This window comes from Aplidium turbinatum, chromosome 3 (assembly GCF_918807975.1).
Source record: "Aplidium turbinatum chromosome 3, kaAplTurb1.1, whole genome shotgun sequence".
NCBI lineage: Eukaryota > Metazoa > Chordata > Ascidiacea > Aplousobranchia > Polyclinidae > Aplidium > Aplidium turbinatum.
The window spans coordinates 30,809,858-30,830,479 of record NC_137474.1 but is presented as its reverse complement, the minus strand read 5'-3'; the positions used below and the strand labels follow the sequence as shown (position 1 = coordinate 30,830,479).

General features: G+C 37.2%; 1 protein-coding gene across 1 annotated transcript; it reads left to right on the top strand.

Moving 5' to 3' along the window:
- The first annotated feature begins 5,271 nt into the window (after positions 1-5,271).
- LOC145766420 (dnaJ homolog subfamily C member 8-like) lies at positions 5,272-17,334 on the top strand. Its single transcript, XM_082578128.1, has 6 exons — positions 5,272-5,450; positions 12,346-12,456; positions 13,191-13,305; positions 14,700-14,866; positions 15,075-15,242; positions 15,946-17,334. The coding sequence occupies exons 1-6, from the start codon at positions 5,388-5,390 to the stop codon at positions 16,060-16,062; spliced, it is 741 nt and encodes a 246-aa protein (XP_082434254.1). The 5' UTR covers positions 5,272-5,387; the 3' UTR covers positions 16,063-17,334.
- Positions 17,335-20,622: the final 3,288 nt, after the last annotated feature.

Here is a 20,622-nt window from a genome sequence, read left to right as displayed (position 1 = left end):
CGGAAAAAACTAAACTGTTGAAGAATTGACTTCAGCAAGTGCCAAAGTTACTATTGCAATTATGACACAATGAGTGAACAAGCAAAGTGATTGAGATGTAACAATACCAGTTTCCCGTACGCAAAACTGGCGCGACAGAAGTGTTAAAAAGTCGTCTGAAGTTTGATCGGCATTTTCAGGTTTGTTGAGCATTTTATCTTTCTATATAGAAAAATATGTACTGTGATTATGAATTATTTCAAAGTTTAAAAATGCATCGCGGGCCACACGAAAAGTTCTCGAGGGCCGCATGCGGCCCGCGAGCCGCTTGTTTGAGACCCTTGCAATTGCATTAGACTAACTACTCCGGCATACTGCGCTGTATTTAAGTTATGGTATTAATAGAAAGCCTATTTTATTTTTCAAAGTAATGTGCTATGAAATCAACTTGAAAAGCATACGATGAAAGTATGCTATGATGTTTATTGTATAAATCAAAAACGGATAACAAAATACAACAGGAATTCTCCTTCAATGTTTGCTTTTAGATATGCTTAAATAGCCTACTTTTCAGAGTGGTACGTAGTGCACTGTTCGGCTTATGCGACTGTTTAGCTGTTTTGTTTCTACCATGTAAGAAGTCTTGTAGTGGCTAAAAATATAACCTTATTCGCATCTCCAGCACTTTTTTTATAAGTTCTTTTTTTTTTTTTTTATTTCTGACCATCACAGCGAAAACAATACACGTCAACATAGCAAGGGTCTAGAAAAGTTCTCCAAAAGCGCCTTCGTAGAGAGTTTCCAGTTAATGGATTGCTGTATACCTTGCACAGTCCAGGTCCGGCAATAAGCTTTCTTCGCAATAGCCATGATATGCATCAGACAGATTAAGGTTGTTGATTTCATTGCGCAATATGTCAGTGTAAAACTGTAATACCCCCACTTTTTGAAGAGAATTTCCCTGTCATAGGCGAATTTTACCTTCCAAATCTTCATTCAACTGTAAATACAAATGAATTCAGTAATGCACCATTTTCATCAAGTGCCAGCATACCAGTAATGTACGTAATGCATATGTGTAAAATAAGTCACGTTCAATTGCTATATATAGTATGCAAAAAATGGCACCCAAGGAAGAACGTTCATTACCGGTACCTCAAAATGTAAATATAGCTACGGAATTATTGAATTAATGTACTTCTAAAGTAGCACCATCGTAATGGTGTATATATAATTGCATATTATGCTTTTGAAAGCTAACTTTTTCAACACGAAGGCTAACCCTGAAGCAGTTAAGTATTTCATTGGCTAGATTTCCAATTTCATACCGTATTGATAATATTATTATTACTATTTATTTGCATCAGACCAATATAACAATGAGTAGGAAGGCACTTGTTGCCATGACCAAGACAGCTAGAATATTGGCATTCGAACTTGCTGTAAAATAACTTACAATAAAAAAATACCGAAATGTTGGAACGAAAATAAAATTTCTGGAAAGAAATGGTTCCGGCTTTTCATGCTAGTCAGTAGACTGCTCACAAAAAGAAAGATCGGTTTCGACAATATTGGAATTGCTAGAGTGTTCTCCAATGTGTTTACAGGAAGTGGACACTGTAGGAACCCTACATGGGCAGTGTTAGGCATTCGTGTCCTACAGTGGGAAAGAGAGAGAGAGAGAAACCTTTTATTTTGTCTGTTGCGAGAAAAGTATACGGTACAAATTATAGACAATGCAAATAAAATAGCACCATAACTAGAATCTACAACAGACAGGAAGCAGCGAAAGACCATATTAGTCATCGAGTCAGCTGCTTAAAGTGCTTCAGTGCCCACTTTTTTTGAGCGTTTTTATATAATATTGCCATTATGCAAATACTGCTTATCGTAGAATTTACACTAAACTATCAATAAATAGCAAATAGATGGTACTAAGACATAGGGTTGAAAAATCAATATTATTGACAAGCTTTTGAGGAAAAATTTCAAATTGAGCAAATCGGCAGCCGTGGCCGAGTATCGGCAGCCGTGGCCGAGTGGTTAGCGCGTTGGGCTCGCAGTCGAGAGCCTGCATGTTCGACTCCAGCCACCCGCACTTGTTGTTGTTTCTCTGGGCAAGAAACTTAACGATAATTGCCTCTACCTAGTGATCGATTTCGAGTAATGGGTAGTACCAAATTAAAGTCATAAGTAAAGTAGACAACCGGAAAACAGACATTGCCGTCGGCTGCAGCGTGGGTCAGGTGTATGTCGGAAGGCGTACACCGATGCATAGCGCTCAAGTCCGCTTTCCCGCAGTGCAGGATAAAGATAAACAAACAATAAACAAACAAACAAATATTCAGAAAAACTGGGCACTGTTGGGCGGATGCAACCTAGAACCTAGTTCGTACCCTGAACAGTCCGTACCCTCAGTTCGTACCCTAAAAAGATCGGGAGAAAAAAGTAAAAAAACCCGAAGTCGCTGATCGCAGTTTTCGCAAACAAACAAAGACTCTTAGGATCATTAACAGAAATTTTAAAATGTTTGCGGAAACTCCGACCAACCCTAACCCTTTTGAAATGTTTGCGGAAACTGCGGAAAAACGGTTCTATTTTTTTTTCTTGATCTTTTCAGTTTGTTTGTTTGCGGAAACTCCGATCAGCAATTTCAACTTTTTTTATTTATTTTTCTCTCGATCGTCTCCTAACCTCTTTCAAAATGTTTGCGGAAACTGTGATCAGCGACTTCGGCAAACTCTTAGGATCATCACCAGAAATTTTTAAATGTTTGCGGAAAAACGGAAACTGCGATCAGCGACTTCGGCTTTGTTCTATTTTTTTCTCAATCTTTTCACTTTGTTTGTTTGCGTAAACTGCAATCAGCAACTTCGCCTTTTTGTTATTTTTTCTTCTCGATCTTTTCCAAACCCTAATCCTTTTAAAATGTTTGCTGACAGGGGCGCCGGAAGCGGGGGGGCAGGGGAGGCGGATGCCCCCCCTGCCCTCAATTTTTCTGCAGATGGAGGGGCAGGGGGGCAATGGTGCCCTTTTAAAGTCATGTAAGCCACTACACATTTTGCAACATAACAATTTCTGCTATTCGCTTTTAGCCTAATTATAATCTTTCATTTTTGCCTCAAAATAATATTTACGGCGCAAAATTTTGCAACACAGTACAGGCCTTAAAACTCGTCTTTTTTTTCGGCAGCCATCGTGGCCTACCGGGAGCTCCTTCTCGGCGGCCAAATCTGCGTGCTTGGAAGCCAAAATACAAAATAAAAATTACGATAGCACAAGTAAATAGAATTAAACTTGCAACAATGCTAAAATGATCATTTAGCGTTGTTGAAGTCTGGGCCTGGGCGACGTCCTACAATAGAATCGTTGCACCACGCACTAATTGCTTTATCGGGATTGTAATCCAGTACTGCGAGACCATCTAACGACACTCGCACGAGTGTCTCCAATGTGGCTGATTTTAAAGAAGTTCGCCATTCCCCTAGAATTCTTTTTAGCAACGAAAAACAACGTTCGACATGATTGTGTTGACGATGACGGTAAGGAAATAAAATAAGTATTTCAATGATGTGAAGGACATTACCAAAAGAAGCATAATTTTTGTAAAATACGATCAAAAAATGTTTTTCCTTCGGATGTCAACTAACCTGGTTCTCCTTTTTAACAAAGATTCAATGTCCGACAACATCGAATCGACATAAAAACGACAATATTGCCAGCCGACGTAAATTAGCACTTTGGATTAACACTTTGTTAAAATAAACGTCGAGAATTACAAACAAGACTTACACCGCCGGTGATTGCAGAATGCAGATGGATATATTCCATCAATAACAAATATTTCCGCACAAAGCAACAGTGGCGATTATGACGCGCTGACCTAATTTTGCGTCACTCTTTGATACTACATATTTTCGACAGTTAATCCACGATCATTCTATTGCGAAATTAAATAATTGGCTAGAAGAGACCGGCGGCCAAACTTGGCCGATGTAGGAGGTAGCACCAGCGGTCATTCAAGCACTACTTTAGCGGCCATGGCCGCAGGCTGCTTTAAGGCTTGACAGTAGGATACATCATTATAACATAGCATGATGCCCTTCTTTGTATACCGAACGGCGGACACTTGTAGGCTATCATTACTAAATACATAGTGAGCTGATAGATTAGCATTATCGCTATATCTAATCTTAAAACTTGAAAAAAAAATTGGCCTTTCAGTAAACAAAAGTGCCCTTTTTTCGTAATCTTGCCCCCCCAGTCAAAAATCGTTCCGGCGCCCCTGTTTGCTGAAACTGCGATCAGCGACTTCGACAAACTCTTAGGATCATTACCGGAGATTTTAAAATGTTTCCGGAAAAACGGAATCGGCGACTTCGGCTTAGTTATATTTTTTTCTCTTGATCTTTTCAGGGGGAAAATTTTAGGAAAAAAAAAAAAAAGGAAATGTTTGCGAAAACTGCAATCAGCGACTTCGGCTTTTTTTAATTTTTTTTTGCAATCTTTTCAGGGTACGAAAACTGTTCAAGGTATGAACTAGGTTGCAACCCTGTTGGGCTATCTCCCCTACTACATATTTTCTGGACCTGGGTTTTTTTTGCCTCATCTGGGTTTTTTTAGCACACAATCTAAGTTTATTGGAAATTTGTCGCTGGCATCCCTGATGTTTTGTAGTTTTTCACCTTTAGTCCTTTAGAAACTAGAGTCATCTACCAATATTTCCATTCCAAAACTAAGGACCTATACTCAAGGGATCCAGTTTCAGGCAACTTGTAATGAGATAAGCTGTAGGTTTGTTTACAATCTAATTTAGGCTATTCCCTTGTTGTTAGGCCTATGGCCTCGGCCTACCAGGTAAAAGCTTCGTTTTATATCACCTTAGTGTTTTGTCTTTTGATAAATGAACAATTGATTGAAACTGTTCAGCTGTGCGTTTGAAGGCTGCTGTAAAAATGAATAATTTGGAAATAAGCTTTTACAACTTTCTAGGTACCGGTACTAGGCTAGGATCGTAGGCTACATAGTGATTTAAGTAGATTTTTTGGAACTGGTATACAAGTTCCCCCCCCCCCCCCCCCTGGTAACTAATGACAAAGAGGAATTGACCAAAACATGTGGATTGAAGTGTGTAAACAGTAAAGCAAAGGTAAAGTAGTTTCACCATGTTTGGTCGAGTCCTGTCTTTGTCATGAGTTACCAGGGGGGGGGGGGGAGAGACTTGTATACCAGCTCCAATTTTTTTGATAAATGTTGTGTTGGGTTATTAACATTGATTTTTACTTTAGTTTGCAAGCTTACATGTTGAAAGTAACCTTTTAGAAATTTTTATGTGGACAGTTATTTTGAAGAGAAGATTTATTTGTTTGATCTGGTAAACATAACATCCTGCATCCTGTTCATTTGTCATGGCATCGTCTTCAGCTTCATCAACTAGCCAAGATGATGTATTTGCGACTTATATGAGTGAGGTAGTTTACTTTTTGATTTTATTGTATTATGCACTAGTAATGCACCTAGGCATGATTTTGGCCTAAGACAGGATGTTCCAGCCAGAGATTGTTAACAAAGGCCGGAGGTTGGAGCTTTCGTAACAACATCTACCTCATATATATAGTAACAAATATATACTATTAATACTACAAAAAGTGCTCAATGCCAAGCCAGACCAGAGCGTATTACATCAAACATAGTTATGTACGCTAGGCTACTTTTCTTTAAAATCTCTACAGCCGGATTCACCCTAAAAGGGTGATTATCAGAAGGTCTTGAAAAAGATGCAAAAGCAACAAATTGGTACTACCTATAAAAATATTATAACCTTAATTTAATCTGTAAAAAAACCCATCAGGATTACGAAGGGCCACCTTCATCGGTTACCACAAAAGCGTCAACCAAGACATCCAAATGGAAACCAAGCAGATTGATACCAACACCATTGATTTCTACAGGCTACCCTATCTTTACTGCATTTTGCTTTTTTGTGATGTCACAGGTGTTGGTGTCCATCTGCTTGGTTTCCATTTGGTCGTCTTGGTTGAGGCTTTTTTTGTGGTACATTTACCTTTTATCTTTTACAACTTCTGGAACGAAGAAGCTTCAAAATCAAGCCGCGCTGGTTCGACTCTCGGCTCGGGGGTGTGCGCTTGAGCAACGCACGTCAAGGACTGCTCTCCATTCAGCGGCACATAGTGGATGGAATAATTCCCCGGCAACAAGACTTCAACAATCGGAAACTTCACTCTGTCAATCTCGGTGACCGGGCCTGCGTCAGTGATTCAAAGCCTCTACAAGTATGCAAAACTGCCAGGATTAAGCTCTGCAAGAAGCTTTCCCAATCCGAAGATAAAGATTCAATCAATCACAATCAATCATTTAACACCAATACAATATGTTACAGCCAATGTATCTAGTTGTGTATTCTTGCATTATTGCAATACTACAATAAGACATAAAATTACATTTATCCAAGGTCATGAACTTAACCAAAGCCATATACACAGCTGGCACAGTTGAAAAAAGTGGCCGGAGTTTGGCCAGAGCCGGAGGTTGTTCCATCACTACCATGCACTAGTGGCGTACGATCGATTTTTTAATAAAAACTGGACAAATATGATGCTCTGGGTTTTTTCTATTCTTTGTTTTGGTTTTTAACCCTTTGCTTTTCAATGTTTTTTTGGAAGTTAACTGCTCAAGGGGGGGCCGTTTTTGGATCAAATTCAATCAGCTGTTACGTGTTATCCGCTGGTGCTATTTCAACAGAAGTTGCACTGGTGTGAAAACAAATCATTTGTCTATAAGTTTGAAAAGTCATTATTTAAAAATTTTATATGTTAAACTTGATATTTCAATTTTTGCAAAGGTACTCAAAAACGACAATTTTGATTTATCTTGCCGCTATTTAATTACCATGCTAATCCGATTTCATGCAAAGTTCTGAATAACAAAGAGCTCAATCGACTGTACGAAGTGTGTGTGCGGTGTGCCGAATCATTGCATTGATAAAGATTTGCGAGCAAATCTTATTGTAAGCTACTCACTGATTCTAAAATAGTTACAATCAGAGTAATATTGTTACACGAATTTGAAAAAAAACAAAACTGCGTTTGTTGTCTTACATTTTTGTCCTCAACTAATGCATTCCGAAACTCATGGGTAGCTTCTAGTTCTATGGAATCAAATTTCTCATAAGTAACACCTTAGCCTGCTTGAATAGCTGTTTACATCTTCGTTTGTGTATTTTAGGTCTACAATTGAGTTTGTAGTATGAATATTTTTAGTAGAGAGAAGACAATTGAACAAGTTGTTGAAATTATCTGAAATTTCTAAGTTCAAATTAGGTGCTTTTGAAATTGTGGATTTGTGTCAAGTCGCATCACAAATATCATGCAGGCTCCATCATAAGTCATTTCGCTTACGGGTGTTTATAAACATGACTCATAAATTACATCCACAAAAAATACAGCATTTACATCAACAAAGCTAAGTTCGAAGCCCACTTTTTATTGAAGATTGCGTCAATCAATTTGAAAATACATTTTTAGTCCGCCAGCGTCGAAACAATGAAACAGCGAATTGAGGAACATGCGTAAACAAATGAAATGTGAAATAACCCACAGTCAGCAAATCTACATAAATTTAACGTTTACAAATGTTGAATCAATGTAAATAGACTGGATTGCTGACTGGGTCCTTATTGTTTGAAGCACAAAAAATATGCGTAAAGGTGACAACATCAGCAAGGTAGTGATTATGTTTCTGGCCAAAAAGAAATTAACTTTTGACTTCAAAGATAAAAATGATTATAACGAAGCTTCAAAGTTTGTCGTAAAACATTTTGCAGAGATACAATAAACATAATCACTTTGTGCCAAGTGTAAGAAGACTTCCTAGATTCTTTCCAACCATTTGCATGATTGCAAATTATTTTCTATAACTTTATATTGCCAAAAAATGGCTTTTTTGTTGAAACAACATGGCTACAATTCTATAAAAAATTCTTAGGCCTACTACATTGAAGTAATGAAAAATTTTTTTGTGATTTTGCTGATGACGTTTTACAATATCCGAGAAGTAAAAAATAATAATGATGAATTATTTTACAAAACCGTGGTTTGCAAGCGCTTCACAAAAAATTGTTAGGGGAAAATTTACTATTAGACGTAAAACGTTTGTAAAAGAAAATTGTCAGTTTACGTAGTTATTGTTTGTTTGTTTGTTTATCTTTATCCTGCATTGCGGGAAAGCGGACTTGAGCGCTATGCATCGGTGTGCGCCTTCCGACGTACACCTGACCCACGCTGCAGCCGACGGCAATGTCTGTTTTCGGTTGTCTACTTTACTTATGACTTAAATTTGGTACTACCCATTACTCGAAATCGATCACTGGGTAGAGGCAATTATCGTAAAGTTTCTTGCCCAGAGAAACAACAACAAGTGCGGGTGGCTGGAGTCGAACATGCAGGCTTTCGACTGTGAGCCCAACGCGCTAACCACTCGGCCACGGCGCGCCACCACGCGCTAACCACTTACAAAATATTTTGTAATGTATATACATTGTGTACATTGTACATTTTGTTTGTACATTACAAAATATTTTGTAATGTAGATGAGACATTATCATCTTTATTTTGCGCTCTTTGGAACACAACACAATGCACTGTGAAACAAAAATACAGGACATAACAACAAGTAGGCGACATAAAGCAGGGAAGGGACGCCATCGAGTTAGCTGCTACGTGTAAATGGAGCCTATCTCACAATTACTGTTTGCAAAAACGCTATTTCTCCGGCTTCTCCCAAAAGCATTTGCAGTGATACATTTCCTCAATTGCAAGTTTTGTCAATGGGAGCATTTCCAGAGAACGTTTATTTCGAAACCAGGTTTTCGTGTCTTTACCCAAGAGAAGATTTCTTATTGTAACGTTTTTTATTCGTCAATGAATATTATCTGCTTGAAACAACTGTTTTGAACAGTTTGTGGCCTCCATAGCCTACTATTTTGATCGTGGATTGCTATTCTTCTTTGTAGAGCTGATAACGCAAAAAACGTTTGCTATTATTGTTTCTAATTAACAGCTTTGCGATCACTGGCTTTTCTTTGTAGCATAAGAAATAACGCGCTATGTATTATTGAGGTCAAACCAAACAAAGGAAAGCAAGAGGATGCTTCTCTCTGCTCTCGCATATCGATGCACGAAGCAATTATGAGCTTATGGCTTGTTATCGCAATGTAATCCATTTCACGCTTTGCTGGAAGTTAGCTAGAAATAGCAAAAATTCACTAAAATCTTGAATTTACAAGAAAACTACACAACTTTTAGCATCAAATTTAATATCATCAGATCCGCCTGGCAATTTTAGGAAAAGTCAAGAAAAACCAAGTGCATGGCGTTACTGTGCTTCAAATAATTAAAAGAAATATGAGGGGGGAGCCAAATCTGGCCTCCCTTTGAGGAGCAAAGTGTTAAAGGAGGTTAAATCGAGCCGTTTTTTTTTGGGTCAGGTAAAATACAGACAACCCTGACTGATATGCACCCATTCCGTGTATATTTTTAACTTTGTAGGCTTAGTGAACATAAATTACCGCTGGAGTACTATCTTAGTGTTCTTTTTGTGCGTAAACCATATAAAAAATTAGGTGCAGGTGTACAATTCTCGGAGCTGGTATACAAGTCCCCCCCCCCCCTGGTAACTCATGACAAAGACAGGACTCGTCCAAACAGATAGGGTGAAACTACTTTACATAGCAATATGTGAATTGTGATGTCATCAACAAGCAATAATGTCATAGACAAAAATCTTGAACAATGAGTGTAAAAAAAGTACAAAATTTGCAAGTCAGAAAATCTAGCTTTTATATAGTTATCAAAATTAATTCATATTTTTTATTTGACATGAAAGAGTATTGGTATAAGCAGGGGCGCAACTAGGGGGCTGTTTAGTCGGCATGACAGCCCCCTTTAAGATTTGCAACTGCAAGAAGAGAGACGACTAACTAGACTGAGACTTACGTACTACCTAACGTGTGTTCGTTCAAGCTACGTCCTATGCATACCAAACTTGTTTCACGCTCAAGTCGCATAAACCGCAATACAAAATATTAACAGACCGTCATTTATTCACGCAATATGATGTCATAAAAACAAAATGGCTTGGGATACCGGCTCAGCTTTATGCTTGCAATGGCATGAAAAAGAAGCTTTACAAAGCCATCATTTTAACAAGTTCTCATTCTCAGGTTCAATCGTTTTCTTCTTCTTTCCTTTGTTCTCTCAAAACAACACGCGCACGCGCACACACGTAAGGGACCTCTGTTGATCACATGCAGAAACGGATTGGCATGCACGACGCACGTGACTTGCAGGCGTTTTGCGGACGGCGGAGCATTTTTTCAATTTTTTTTTATAATTTTTTTCCTTTCTCCGTATTATTTCCGAATCCAATTACCTGATAAAAAGCGGTTTTTAGATTCGATTCTGGATGGATTCGAATCTTAAGTATTTGAAATTCTACTTTGGGCATCCCTACTTAGGATGCAACCTTATTAACCCACAAAACGAAACTGCAGCTGGCTTTAGGCTAGTCTGATTTGTAATCTTCGTATGGTCGCAACTTCACACATTCTTAAACCAATTTTATAATTTTCATATCAAAAAGACGGCAATTAAATTTTCTTTACAATCTTGACGTGTATCCAGGCCCTAAGCTTGTGTGGACTACTTTTTAAAATGTCGGCTTGGAGAGCAAACAATTTGCTGTCTACTTTCGAAAGCGCGGAAAACTTTTTTGAGAGAGTAACAAGCGCGGACAGAGCGAAAACGGTCGCTTCGCACGTCACAGAATTGGATCATTGCGCTGTCAAATTACACTAGGCTAATATTCTAACAATCTAACTGTGATATATCCACAATAGCTTCTGCAAATAATTGTTAGTTTTCTCTCTTGTTGCCGACCCCCTTTGATTTTTTCTAGTTGCGCCGCTGGGTATAAGTATAAAAACATGTGAATTTCAGTTCTTAATTTTTATACCCATTTGTTTTATAGGCCCCCAAAGTTTGGCTTTCGAAAAATGCATGTATCCAATTGAAACCTTTGTAATCATATCAAGAAGTTCTCTGTCAACCTTTTAATTTACATTTTTGGATTCCTTGGGTCTTAAAACGTCTGTCTAGCAATTTTCAGCCATTTTGTTTGATCGTAGGTTAAGAAATTAGAAATATAGTAAGAAGATGGGCAAAATCACTGAAGCGGAACAGGCAAAAATGGTCATTTTTCTAATGACCATAACTCTACTAATATTTAAAATTTTCCAAAATTTTTTTTGCATTCTTCATGCTTCTTTGACAATGACATCTACAAGTACATATGTCAAAGTTCAATAAAATCTATGACATGTGGTGTAACCCATTTGCTCATTTGGCATGGAATGACCCTTATAATAATATTATTTTATTTAAAGTGGCTATGTTTACTCATTGGTTGCCATGTTTGTGATCAAAAAGCAGTGTCTCGTGGCAGAGATTTCCAGGATTGAGGTTAAGTTTACAGTGAGAGTTAGGGTTTTTATTTTCTGCCGAGGACTTCAAATTTTCCAAATCACAAGTTTTTAATTGTTTTAATCATTTCTCAAATTAGAGCATAATTTGTTATCTGGCAACACCAGTGCAGTAAATATAGCCATGTCCTATTTTATTTTGGAATTTGTAATCGTTAAATTTTATTTTCCAGTACCGGTAGTTTAAAAGTAGTGTAATGTACCAAACTTAAAGGCATACTAAATGAAATTTTTAAACGGGAATTAAGCATTAAAATGCGTAAACTGAACATTCAAGAATACATTTCAAGAAAAATTACCGAAAAAAAAAATGTTTTCAATGGCACTGGCAAGGCCCAAAGTCCAATGTTTCATTTATTTCAATTTTTACAAAATGACCAAAAAGTGGAAAGACTACTCGAGAATACGTCACTATTGACAGCAATTACAAAAGCCATGTTACCACATCTGATGTTTTAATATCAGATCTGATGTTTTGAGCAAACTGTCTGATGTTTTGGTGTTGAAATCTGATGCTTTGATATACATACATACCACACATAGCCTACAGTTAAATCGCCTGCAGTAACAACTATTGCTCGATCAGCTGATTGCTAGTCTATAGTGATGTAGACTGTACAGTTGCACGCTTTGCTGCTCATGCCCATTTCCGTTTTGAAAGCTCTGACAAAAGCATGTACGGAATGCTGATCAGACCGCAATGGGGCAAAATTTTATTGAAAATCGTATTATGGTAGCATGTTAAACACAAAGAACGTGTACAATCGCCAAGTCAGGTTTTTCCTTTAGTATCCCTTTAATGTTTTCAGGTCAAGCAAATTGAAAAAGCTGATTCTGTTTTGACTTCCAAGCAACAAATTGACAGGCTCAATCGCCCTGGTTCCAAATACTTCAATCTTAATCCATTCGATGTCTTGCAGGTCAGATTTCTTGTTACATTCATAATTTTGATTAAAAGCTTGGATACATGAATGAATAGAACTGAAATAAGAATGAATGTAACTTAAATGATAAAATCATATACTTTCTTCTTAATATCAAAGTTTGATGTTATCATGATGCTGCGACTGATACATATTTGAATAGTTTTCAAAGTTTTATGCCAACGTCATTTATGTGATGAAAGCTTAAACATAAATGTTATTCTATCTACAAGCTGCATAAAAAAGTTTGACTTTCAAAATTAATTGTATGCATTTAAATCATAGGCTAATCAGCATGATGAGAAGAATTTTCAGTGATTACATTTGTTAATTTCAAGTGTTGTTTTCAGACCTGGATGTATAATATATTTATATATAAGATTTTCAATGTTGATGTTAACAAGACACATTTAGACATGATCACTTTGTTGGTTCCTAAAGTAACTTGTTTGTTCTTAGACTATATTTTTGTGGAAAGTGAAATGGCTTTTCAACATGGCCTGCTGATTGAATATTTTACTTCTTTTATGCTGATTATACGGATTACTATGTTGGACAATGGACAGCAATGCAATGCATTTTCAATACAGAAATTCAATGTTGTTTCTTTCATTATAGTAGTAACAGCCTACTGTGTTTGTTGGCACTTTATTCTATTCCATTATGTCGGTAAAACATATGGATTAAGCAGCTGCGTCAAATAAGTATAATTGCGTGTCATTTTATTGCAGGTGACTCCAGATACTCCACAAAGTGATGTGAAATCAAAGTTTCGAAAACTTTCAATTTTAGTTCACCCAGACAAAAATGCTGATGATGAAGAAAGAGCTAAAAAAGCCTTTGATGGTATGAAACTGATGCATTGTTTTCAGGTTATGTTAATTTTTCCACTAACACATGTTCTTTGACTTGTCAGGATCAAGTGGTTATTACTGTGGTAGTTCATGTCCTACTTACTCTGCCATGGTATCTTTGAGCTTGATGAGTTTATTACAACCAAAGCTTAAAATTAATCACAAACTGATAGAACCAGCCCACTAAAAACCACCAAATATATTTGTTTTAAACGTCTAGCGATGTACAAGTGATGCAAAGTCATACAATTTTTCGGATACACAACCGCGGCCACGAATGACGTGATCCCTATGACGTAAGACCCGAATGCCTCAACACCTGAATAACTGAATCAGGGATAGACTTAAATGCCGCAAGACATGCTTGACGCGAGACTTGAAAAAATGAAATATTTTTGACACACAATGCGATAAAAGGATGCAATATGACAAGTGAAGCTTTTTGCACATAACAAAATAAAGATGAAGGTACCACTTTGTGGACACGTTTGAAAAAATATTAGACACGTTTGGGAAACTCTAGGGTTAGGGTTAAGTGCAAGTCTGGCTTCTCGTCATTCGTGTCTTGCGGCATTCGAATCTTGCGTCAAAGGGGATCGCGTCATTCATGATTGCGTCATGACTCATAAGGTTGTATTCTACATTTTTCTGCCTGGGTAGTCTGATCAAGCCTGGCAATATCTTCAACCAAACGACGCGCGCCCTTAGGTCGAAAATTGCTTGTCGAATAGTTTTTGTACATGACCACAGAAAGGACTTCGTTTTAATTTTATATCTTATACTCAATTATGATAGGTTATTTGGAGAGTTTGCGCCCTAGAAACCCCTATTATAATGTCTGTTTCTACCCTTTATATCCAGTTCTTATTCATGGTGGCCTTTTATTGCTGATTATACGAATTACTATGTTTGACAGCAATGCAATGCATTTTCAATACAGAAATTCAATGTTGTTTCTTTCGTTATAGTAGTAACGGCCTACTGTGTAACTGTAATAACACTACTATTAAACAACAATGCAGTAGTTGAGATTGTATTGATTGAATCTTTAAAAAGAGATAGTGATTCTTTACAAACAAATTATACCAATTCAATGCTTTTTTTTCCGGTACATCCCTACTTCTATCCATTTTCCAGAAAAGGGTTATTTTAATCAATAACATTTTTTGTTTGAATTAGGTTATTTCTCATGGCATTAAGTAAATCTCCAGATATTTCACTTTACAATCCCACTTTTGTTGTGATTGCCCTGGATTTAATCATCTGCAATGAGTACATTATTATTATAAAAGTACCTAATTTAGCAGGTTGAACCGTGATGTCATGGTTACTGATACCTTGCAAAGTCTTACACAGCCCGCTATGGTTTATGTATTGTATTTTCAGCTGTTAAGAAATCCTGGGAAACCCTTAATGATGAAAAGGAACGTACCGAGTGCTTGGGAGTAGTGGAAGATGCACAGAATCGCCTTGAAACGAAGTTGAAAAGTAAAAGGAAGAAGCTTAAAAAGGAAGGAAAACCCGTTGAAATTCCTGAAGACGATCCTGACTTTGTAAGTGGAGAAACCATGCTTTTAAATATTGCTCAACGATTTATCATTTTTATCATAGTGGCTTTGCTATAGAATAGCGAGAAAATTAAAACTGAATCTCTGTGTTGTAGAATGATTTATATTTTAAGTTTTCTGGAAGTTTAACCCATCTCTACCTTAACGAATTTGGTCCTTTTAGCGTTTTCAATTGAGTGGTTGATGTTTTCAGTACGCCATAGAACTTCACAAGGAGACTTGCAAGCTGTTTGCCGACTTGGCCCTTGTCAGAAAGGAGATGGAGATGAGAGAGATGAACGAACGGAAGCGACAGAGGCAAGCAGAGATTGAAATCGAAGAAAAAAATAAACTGCAGAAGGAATGGAACAAGAATTACGAGGTTTGTTACGCGATTGCTATTGAAGTGACGGTTATAATTCATGATTATTCTGTTATTCATGATAATCATCAACGTTTTAATGATTGCATTGCTTTCACTTTTCATTGATAATTTCAACCGCACGCATTATTCGGGCGATCAAAATGCAGCAAATTGTCCAAATTCTAAAATCAACAAGCAAGTTGTTGATCCATTGATATTGTAAAGTTCATTGACTGCACTACGCGGTGATTACAATACAGCGCACTAGCGGGAATCCTTTTAAAATGTAGCTTGCAAACCACGAGGTGAGCCTATGAATGTGCAATATGAACCCACTTTCCGCAGTCAGCGTAATGTTTTGGTGATGTTGTTAGCATGCAATGGGAAATAACTTATTATGTGTGTTTGATCGTATATGTATCCGTCCACCTTTGTGTTCGAAATTTATGTAACAGAGATAGATGAAACCTTTAATTTTTTTTGTACCGAAATTTCATCGTGCTAAAATAACCACCTTTTCAATCGCATCATCATCGTTCAAATTCGGTGTTGTCTCCACTAGTAGTGATGGCCGATTCATTCCTTGTAGCTTTGCCTTCACTTTTAGTTTCTATCTCATTTTGTCGATCGCATCCTTCAGTCCGACGTTGTCCGCCTCATTCTTCACCTAAGATGCTTAACTGTTGTGATGTTGTTTTTCAATTCTAACCAACCTTTGCAGGAGAGCAGAGAGGGCCGCATCAACAGTTGGCAAAATTTCAAGACAGGTAAAAAGAGGAAAGGGACCAAGCCAATGAAGTCCTTCAAGCCACCAAAAGTCAGAATGGAACAAAGATGACGTTGCTACCTGTTGACTCGATTCGCTCTTGCTGTTTGAGCAAAAAAACTGCGATGAAAGACCACGAGATACAAACAGGCGTCAATATTTAATGTCACACTTTGCTGTTTATTTTAGTTGACACGCGCGTTGCTCAGCAAGGATGGTGTCAGCATGTGGGGGCATTGGACCAATGGACCATGTCCCCCCTTCCAAACTTTTTTAAACTCTCGCAAGCTAAAAAATATTAGTGGTACTACTCTTTGTCAAATTGAATCAAATGGAGCCCCTCATTGCAAAATTCTGCGTCCACCGCTGCTTACCACAGCATCAAGTTTTATCCTCATGACAAACCTCGCGTCAAATTTACCAAAATTCACGCTTTTAGTTTTGAAATCCAGTGTAAATTGTTTATAACTGCAAAGGGACCTTGTCGAAGATGTCTGGTTTTGTTAAATGGCCATAATGAAACTTAGGCTACTATCCATTTGGCCTTTTATACTTGAACACAAAAGATCGTTACTTCAAAAATGACTTGGTAATGGTTACCGTGTTTTCATCTGTTGATACTGTTTCGTTGGCGGAAATACTCTGATGCTATCAAGCCACCAGAGACACATTTGTAGCTATTCTAATACGACGTCATGTCTTGCTTTTTTCACCCCTTACTTTATGTAGCGTATTCAATTTGTAATAGCCTAATGCAAATTGACAGTTTTTACACTCTTCGAAAGCTTCATACGATATTTCAACAATCTGTTGATGAATGCAACCAAAAATGTAGGCTACGTTGTCGCACTTCAGAATAATTGTAATCGGCCTCCGATTTGTTGCGGAAATAATCCATTGCCAGAAACTAGCATGAGGAAGACTATATTGGTTGTCAATATTTCAAACCTTTAACTGCAAAATTGTTCTTGTCGAAAAATTGATTCCTCCATTTTATATGGACGCCAGTCCTGTCGCTTTTACTGAATAAAACGTATCCGCTCTGTTGTTCGTTGCCGCCGTTTTTACAATACGAATTTTTTAAGTGCTTCTGACACGAGATACGTCATGTATGTTAAATCTTTACAGTGTTTGAAATATTGTACTCAAGACCTTCAGCAATGCCAAAGTTAAGCGCAACAAAATTCATTCTTTTGTCAGCAATGACTAGGAAGCTGGTTCGTAGAAGTGAATCAACAAACAATGAACTCGGAAGGTCTGTTGGGTGTTGGCCTCAACGCCCAACAGACTATAATTATAAAGCGGATTGACATGACTTCTGCTGAATAAATCTTTTCAATGTGACTTGTTTTGTCTGCTGTTATAACAGCAGTAGCGTTGACAGGGAGGTTTGAGGAATGATTTTGGACCTGGGCGGTATAAATTTAGGGGTTAGGGTACCACATCATAATGTTCCACATCGCCATACATGCACTATTAAGATATGACGCGTCCAGTTTTGGCTTCACAAAGCTACGCTTTCTCGTTTTACAGTACAAAAATTCAACAAAAGCAACCAAATAAAGCGATTCTCTTTTTATTACACACAAAGAAGGCGCGGCCTCGATCAATCTGTGAAGGCCACCCTGTCCAATAGGGTGGAATGAAAATAACTTTTTCGCGAAATTCAAAAACATAGCCCCCTAAAAAGTTGCTTTTGTTCATGAAAAACACATTTGTGAAAAAAAAATAATAATGTCTTGATGAATCTCAATCCACAAATCAAAGATGGCCGCCAACTTTGCTTGAAAATACAGTAAATTCACCATAACTTTGCCAATACTTGCCCAATTTTCATCATATTTCAACAAGCTTTCCTCGTTCATGTCATAAAACACTACAAATACATATGACGACAGCGTGAGCAAATTATGACGTCACTAAATCCAATATGGCCGCCAAATTATGTTTTTTTGCATTTTTTTCATTTCTGCTATTTCTACTTTCATTTTTTTATAGACGTATAGGCTACGTATGATTGCGTATTGCAGACCTGTTCAAAAGTGTTCATCTTATACCAGAAATAGTTACAGTCGTGTCCATATTAATTGACTCAAGCCATGTTTTTCAGTTAGCCTATATTGCAATGTGTCGTAGAATTTCTGATAAATCAAAGAAATACCAGGCAAATGATTATATTAGTAGTATTGATAAAGCAGAAACACAAAAGCTAGAAAAAAGAAACAAAAGAAGAACATTGTTAAAGCATTATGAAATGACCACAAGAAGTTGTGCAACTTAGTTGTCTGCATCATCTCAGGTTTATCACAGTAACAGTGACACAGAATGTCCTAACAATAGTGGTACATATATAGATGCTTCCTGTCCAAAGAAGAGAAAGGTCTTCCCCAAATCTTTGCAAACAATGGCAACCATTTGTGACAGATATGGAGTCTCAGATAGGGCATCAGAAGCCATAGCGAGTTATGTTCATGCTGATGTTCAAGGCGGCAACTTCCTGGTGATCGACAGAAGCAAAGTTCGCAGGAAAGGATGAAGAAACGCACAGCTTTTTTGTCAGGTGAAGCCAGCACAAAGATTACAGGTTTATATTTTGATGGCCGAAAAGATAAGACAATGTTGCAAAAGAGATTGATGGCAAATTTCATCGTAAAATAATATCAGAGGAACACAAGACAATTATAGCAGAACCAGGATCATTTTACTTCGGGCATGTTTTTGCAAGTAACGGGACGCGAAATTTTTTTTCCTACGAGATTTTTGTCTCATTTATTTTAGTCACTTTAAAAGTAAGATTTACCGAAAGTGTTTGAGAGATTGGTTGATTCAGATTGCGAAATAACTATTTGCCAATAAAATTCTGCAATGATAATAAAATATAAGCTTTCCCTAACCCTACTTTTTTGAAAAGCTCTTGTGCACCGCAAAAATTAATTTAAAGAAAAAAAAAAGTTTGACTTCGACGGGCGTCGAACCCTCGTTCTCACGATTACTAGGCGGAGGATGATACCACTGAACCAACCGTGCCAACGAGAAACTGTTGCATTCCACACGGTTTTAATACAAACTTTTACCAAAATATGTAAATGAGACAAAAATCTCGTAGGAAAAAATATTTCGCTAACGGGACAGGGGCTGAAATAGCTTCAAAGTTGTTAGATTATTTAGAAAAAAGGGGGGTAGATACAAATGAACTCAATGTAATTGGTAGCCTACTAATTGAACAGGCGTCAATACTGGTGTAAAGAAGGGAGTCATTCGATTAATTGAAGAGTCACTAGGTAAACCATAATGGTGTATCTGCCTTTTGCATGCCAATGAGATTCCTCTCAGTTATCTTTTTCAAAAGATAAATGGTCCAATTACTGGCCCCCATGGATTTGCAGGACCTATCGGCAAAGCCGTTCATACCTGTGACTGTCAACCACTGGTAAATTTTGACAAAATACCTTGTGATTTAGAGCACATACTGCAACCCAAAGACTTAAGCACCGATCAGAAGTATCTGTTTGAAATCTATCTGGCTATTACCCAGTAAACATTTTTCCTTGGCCCAACGTTGGCTGACGGTTGTTCGGGTTGGCTGAGGGTAGTGTAGTTTTGCCAACTTTTGAAATATTTTAATTGAAGATACCTTCGAAGAATTGTTTAAGTTTGCTTCATTGTATTCCTTTTACAATTGTAATGGGACAATGAAAATGCAAAAAAACTTAGAATTAGGAAGTCGGTTTTTCCAATGTTGGTGTGCAGTTGTACAGAACGTTGGACCAACGTCATTATTTGCGGGCGAACTACGGTAACCCCTCAATTTTTTTACGTTATTGCTATAAGTAAAAAAAAAATTTGAAATGTTTTTCTAAATCATGCATCACTATGAGGATCACTAATTCTGGAAAAAAAACACTAATTTGCAAATTTAGCTGCAGTTTTTCAAGTTTGTTAGCAGCAGCTAGTTTTTTTTAGTGTTCTACTATGGCTCTATATAACTATACTCTGCCTTCTTAAAATTGATCAGGGCTGTAGTTTCATCTCGCAATTTTTACGTGCTCCGTTCATTTTTGTTTTCGAAGTTTTCATTTTATTTTCGAAAAAAATTATGACAACACTGAACTGAATAATTGGACCACAGTCTGATTGGACCACAGTTTCCCGTACCATGTGTTTCAGGCAAGCACTTTAAAAAAACCATAAACATCTTATAACAACTAGACAGCGCATCTCGATTGAAGAAATTAAAAAAAGGCATTCGCCATTGTTACTGTCTCAAATTTGCGTGAAAGCTGCGCTGTTACAGCCAAGCCATACAACAAAATCTGTCATTTTTACACTGATTCAACGTCTACAGACGTTTGTTAAGACAGAATTTTTGTTAAGCGTTTTACGAACCAATTTAGCTTGTATTTGCTTGCAGGTTTTCTTACCAATGCGGTAAAACCTAATTTTTAAATAACATTTGGACACAGTTTTGACTAGTGTAAAAATATGATTATTGGTGCATTCAAACACATGATCCGAGAGATTAGTAAATATCTTGGAATAATATTTACTCCTTTTATCATTTGAATTGTATTTTCTTCGTTTTCTACATCCATATGCACATCACGCCATATCTAAAGCATTGACAAACGCGAG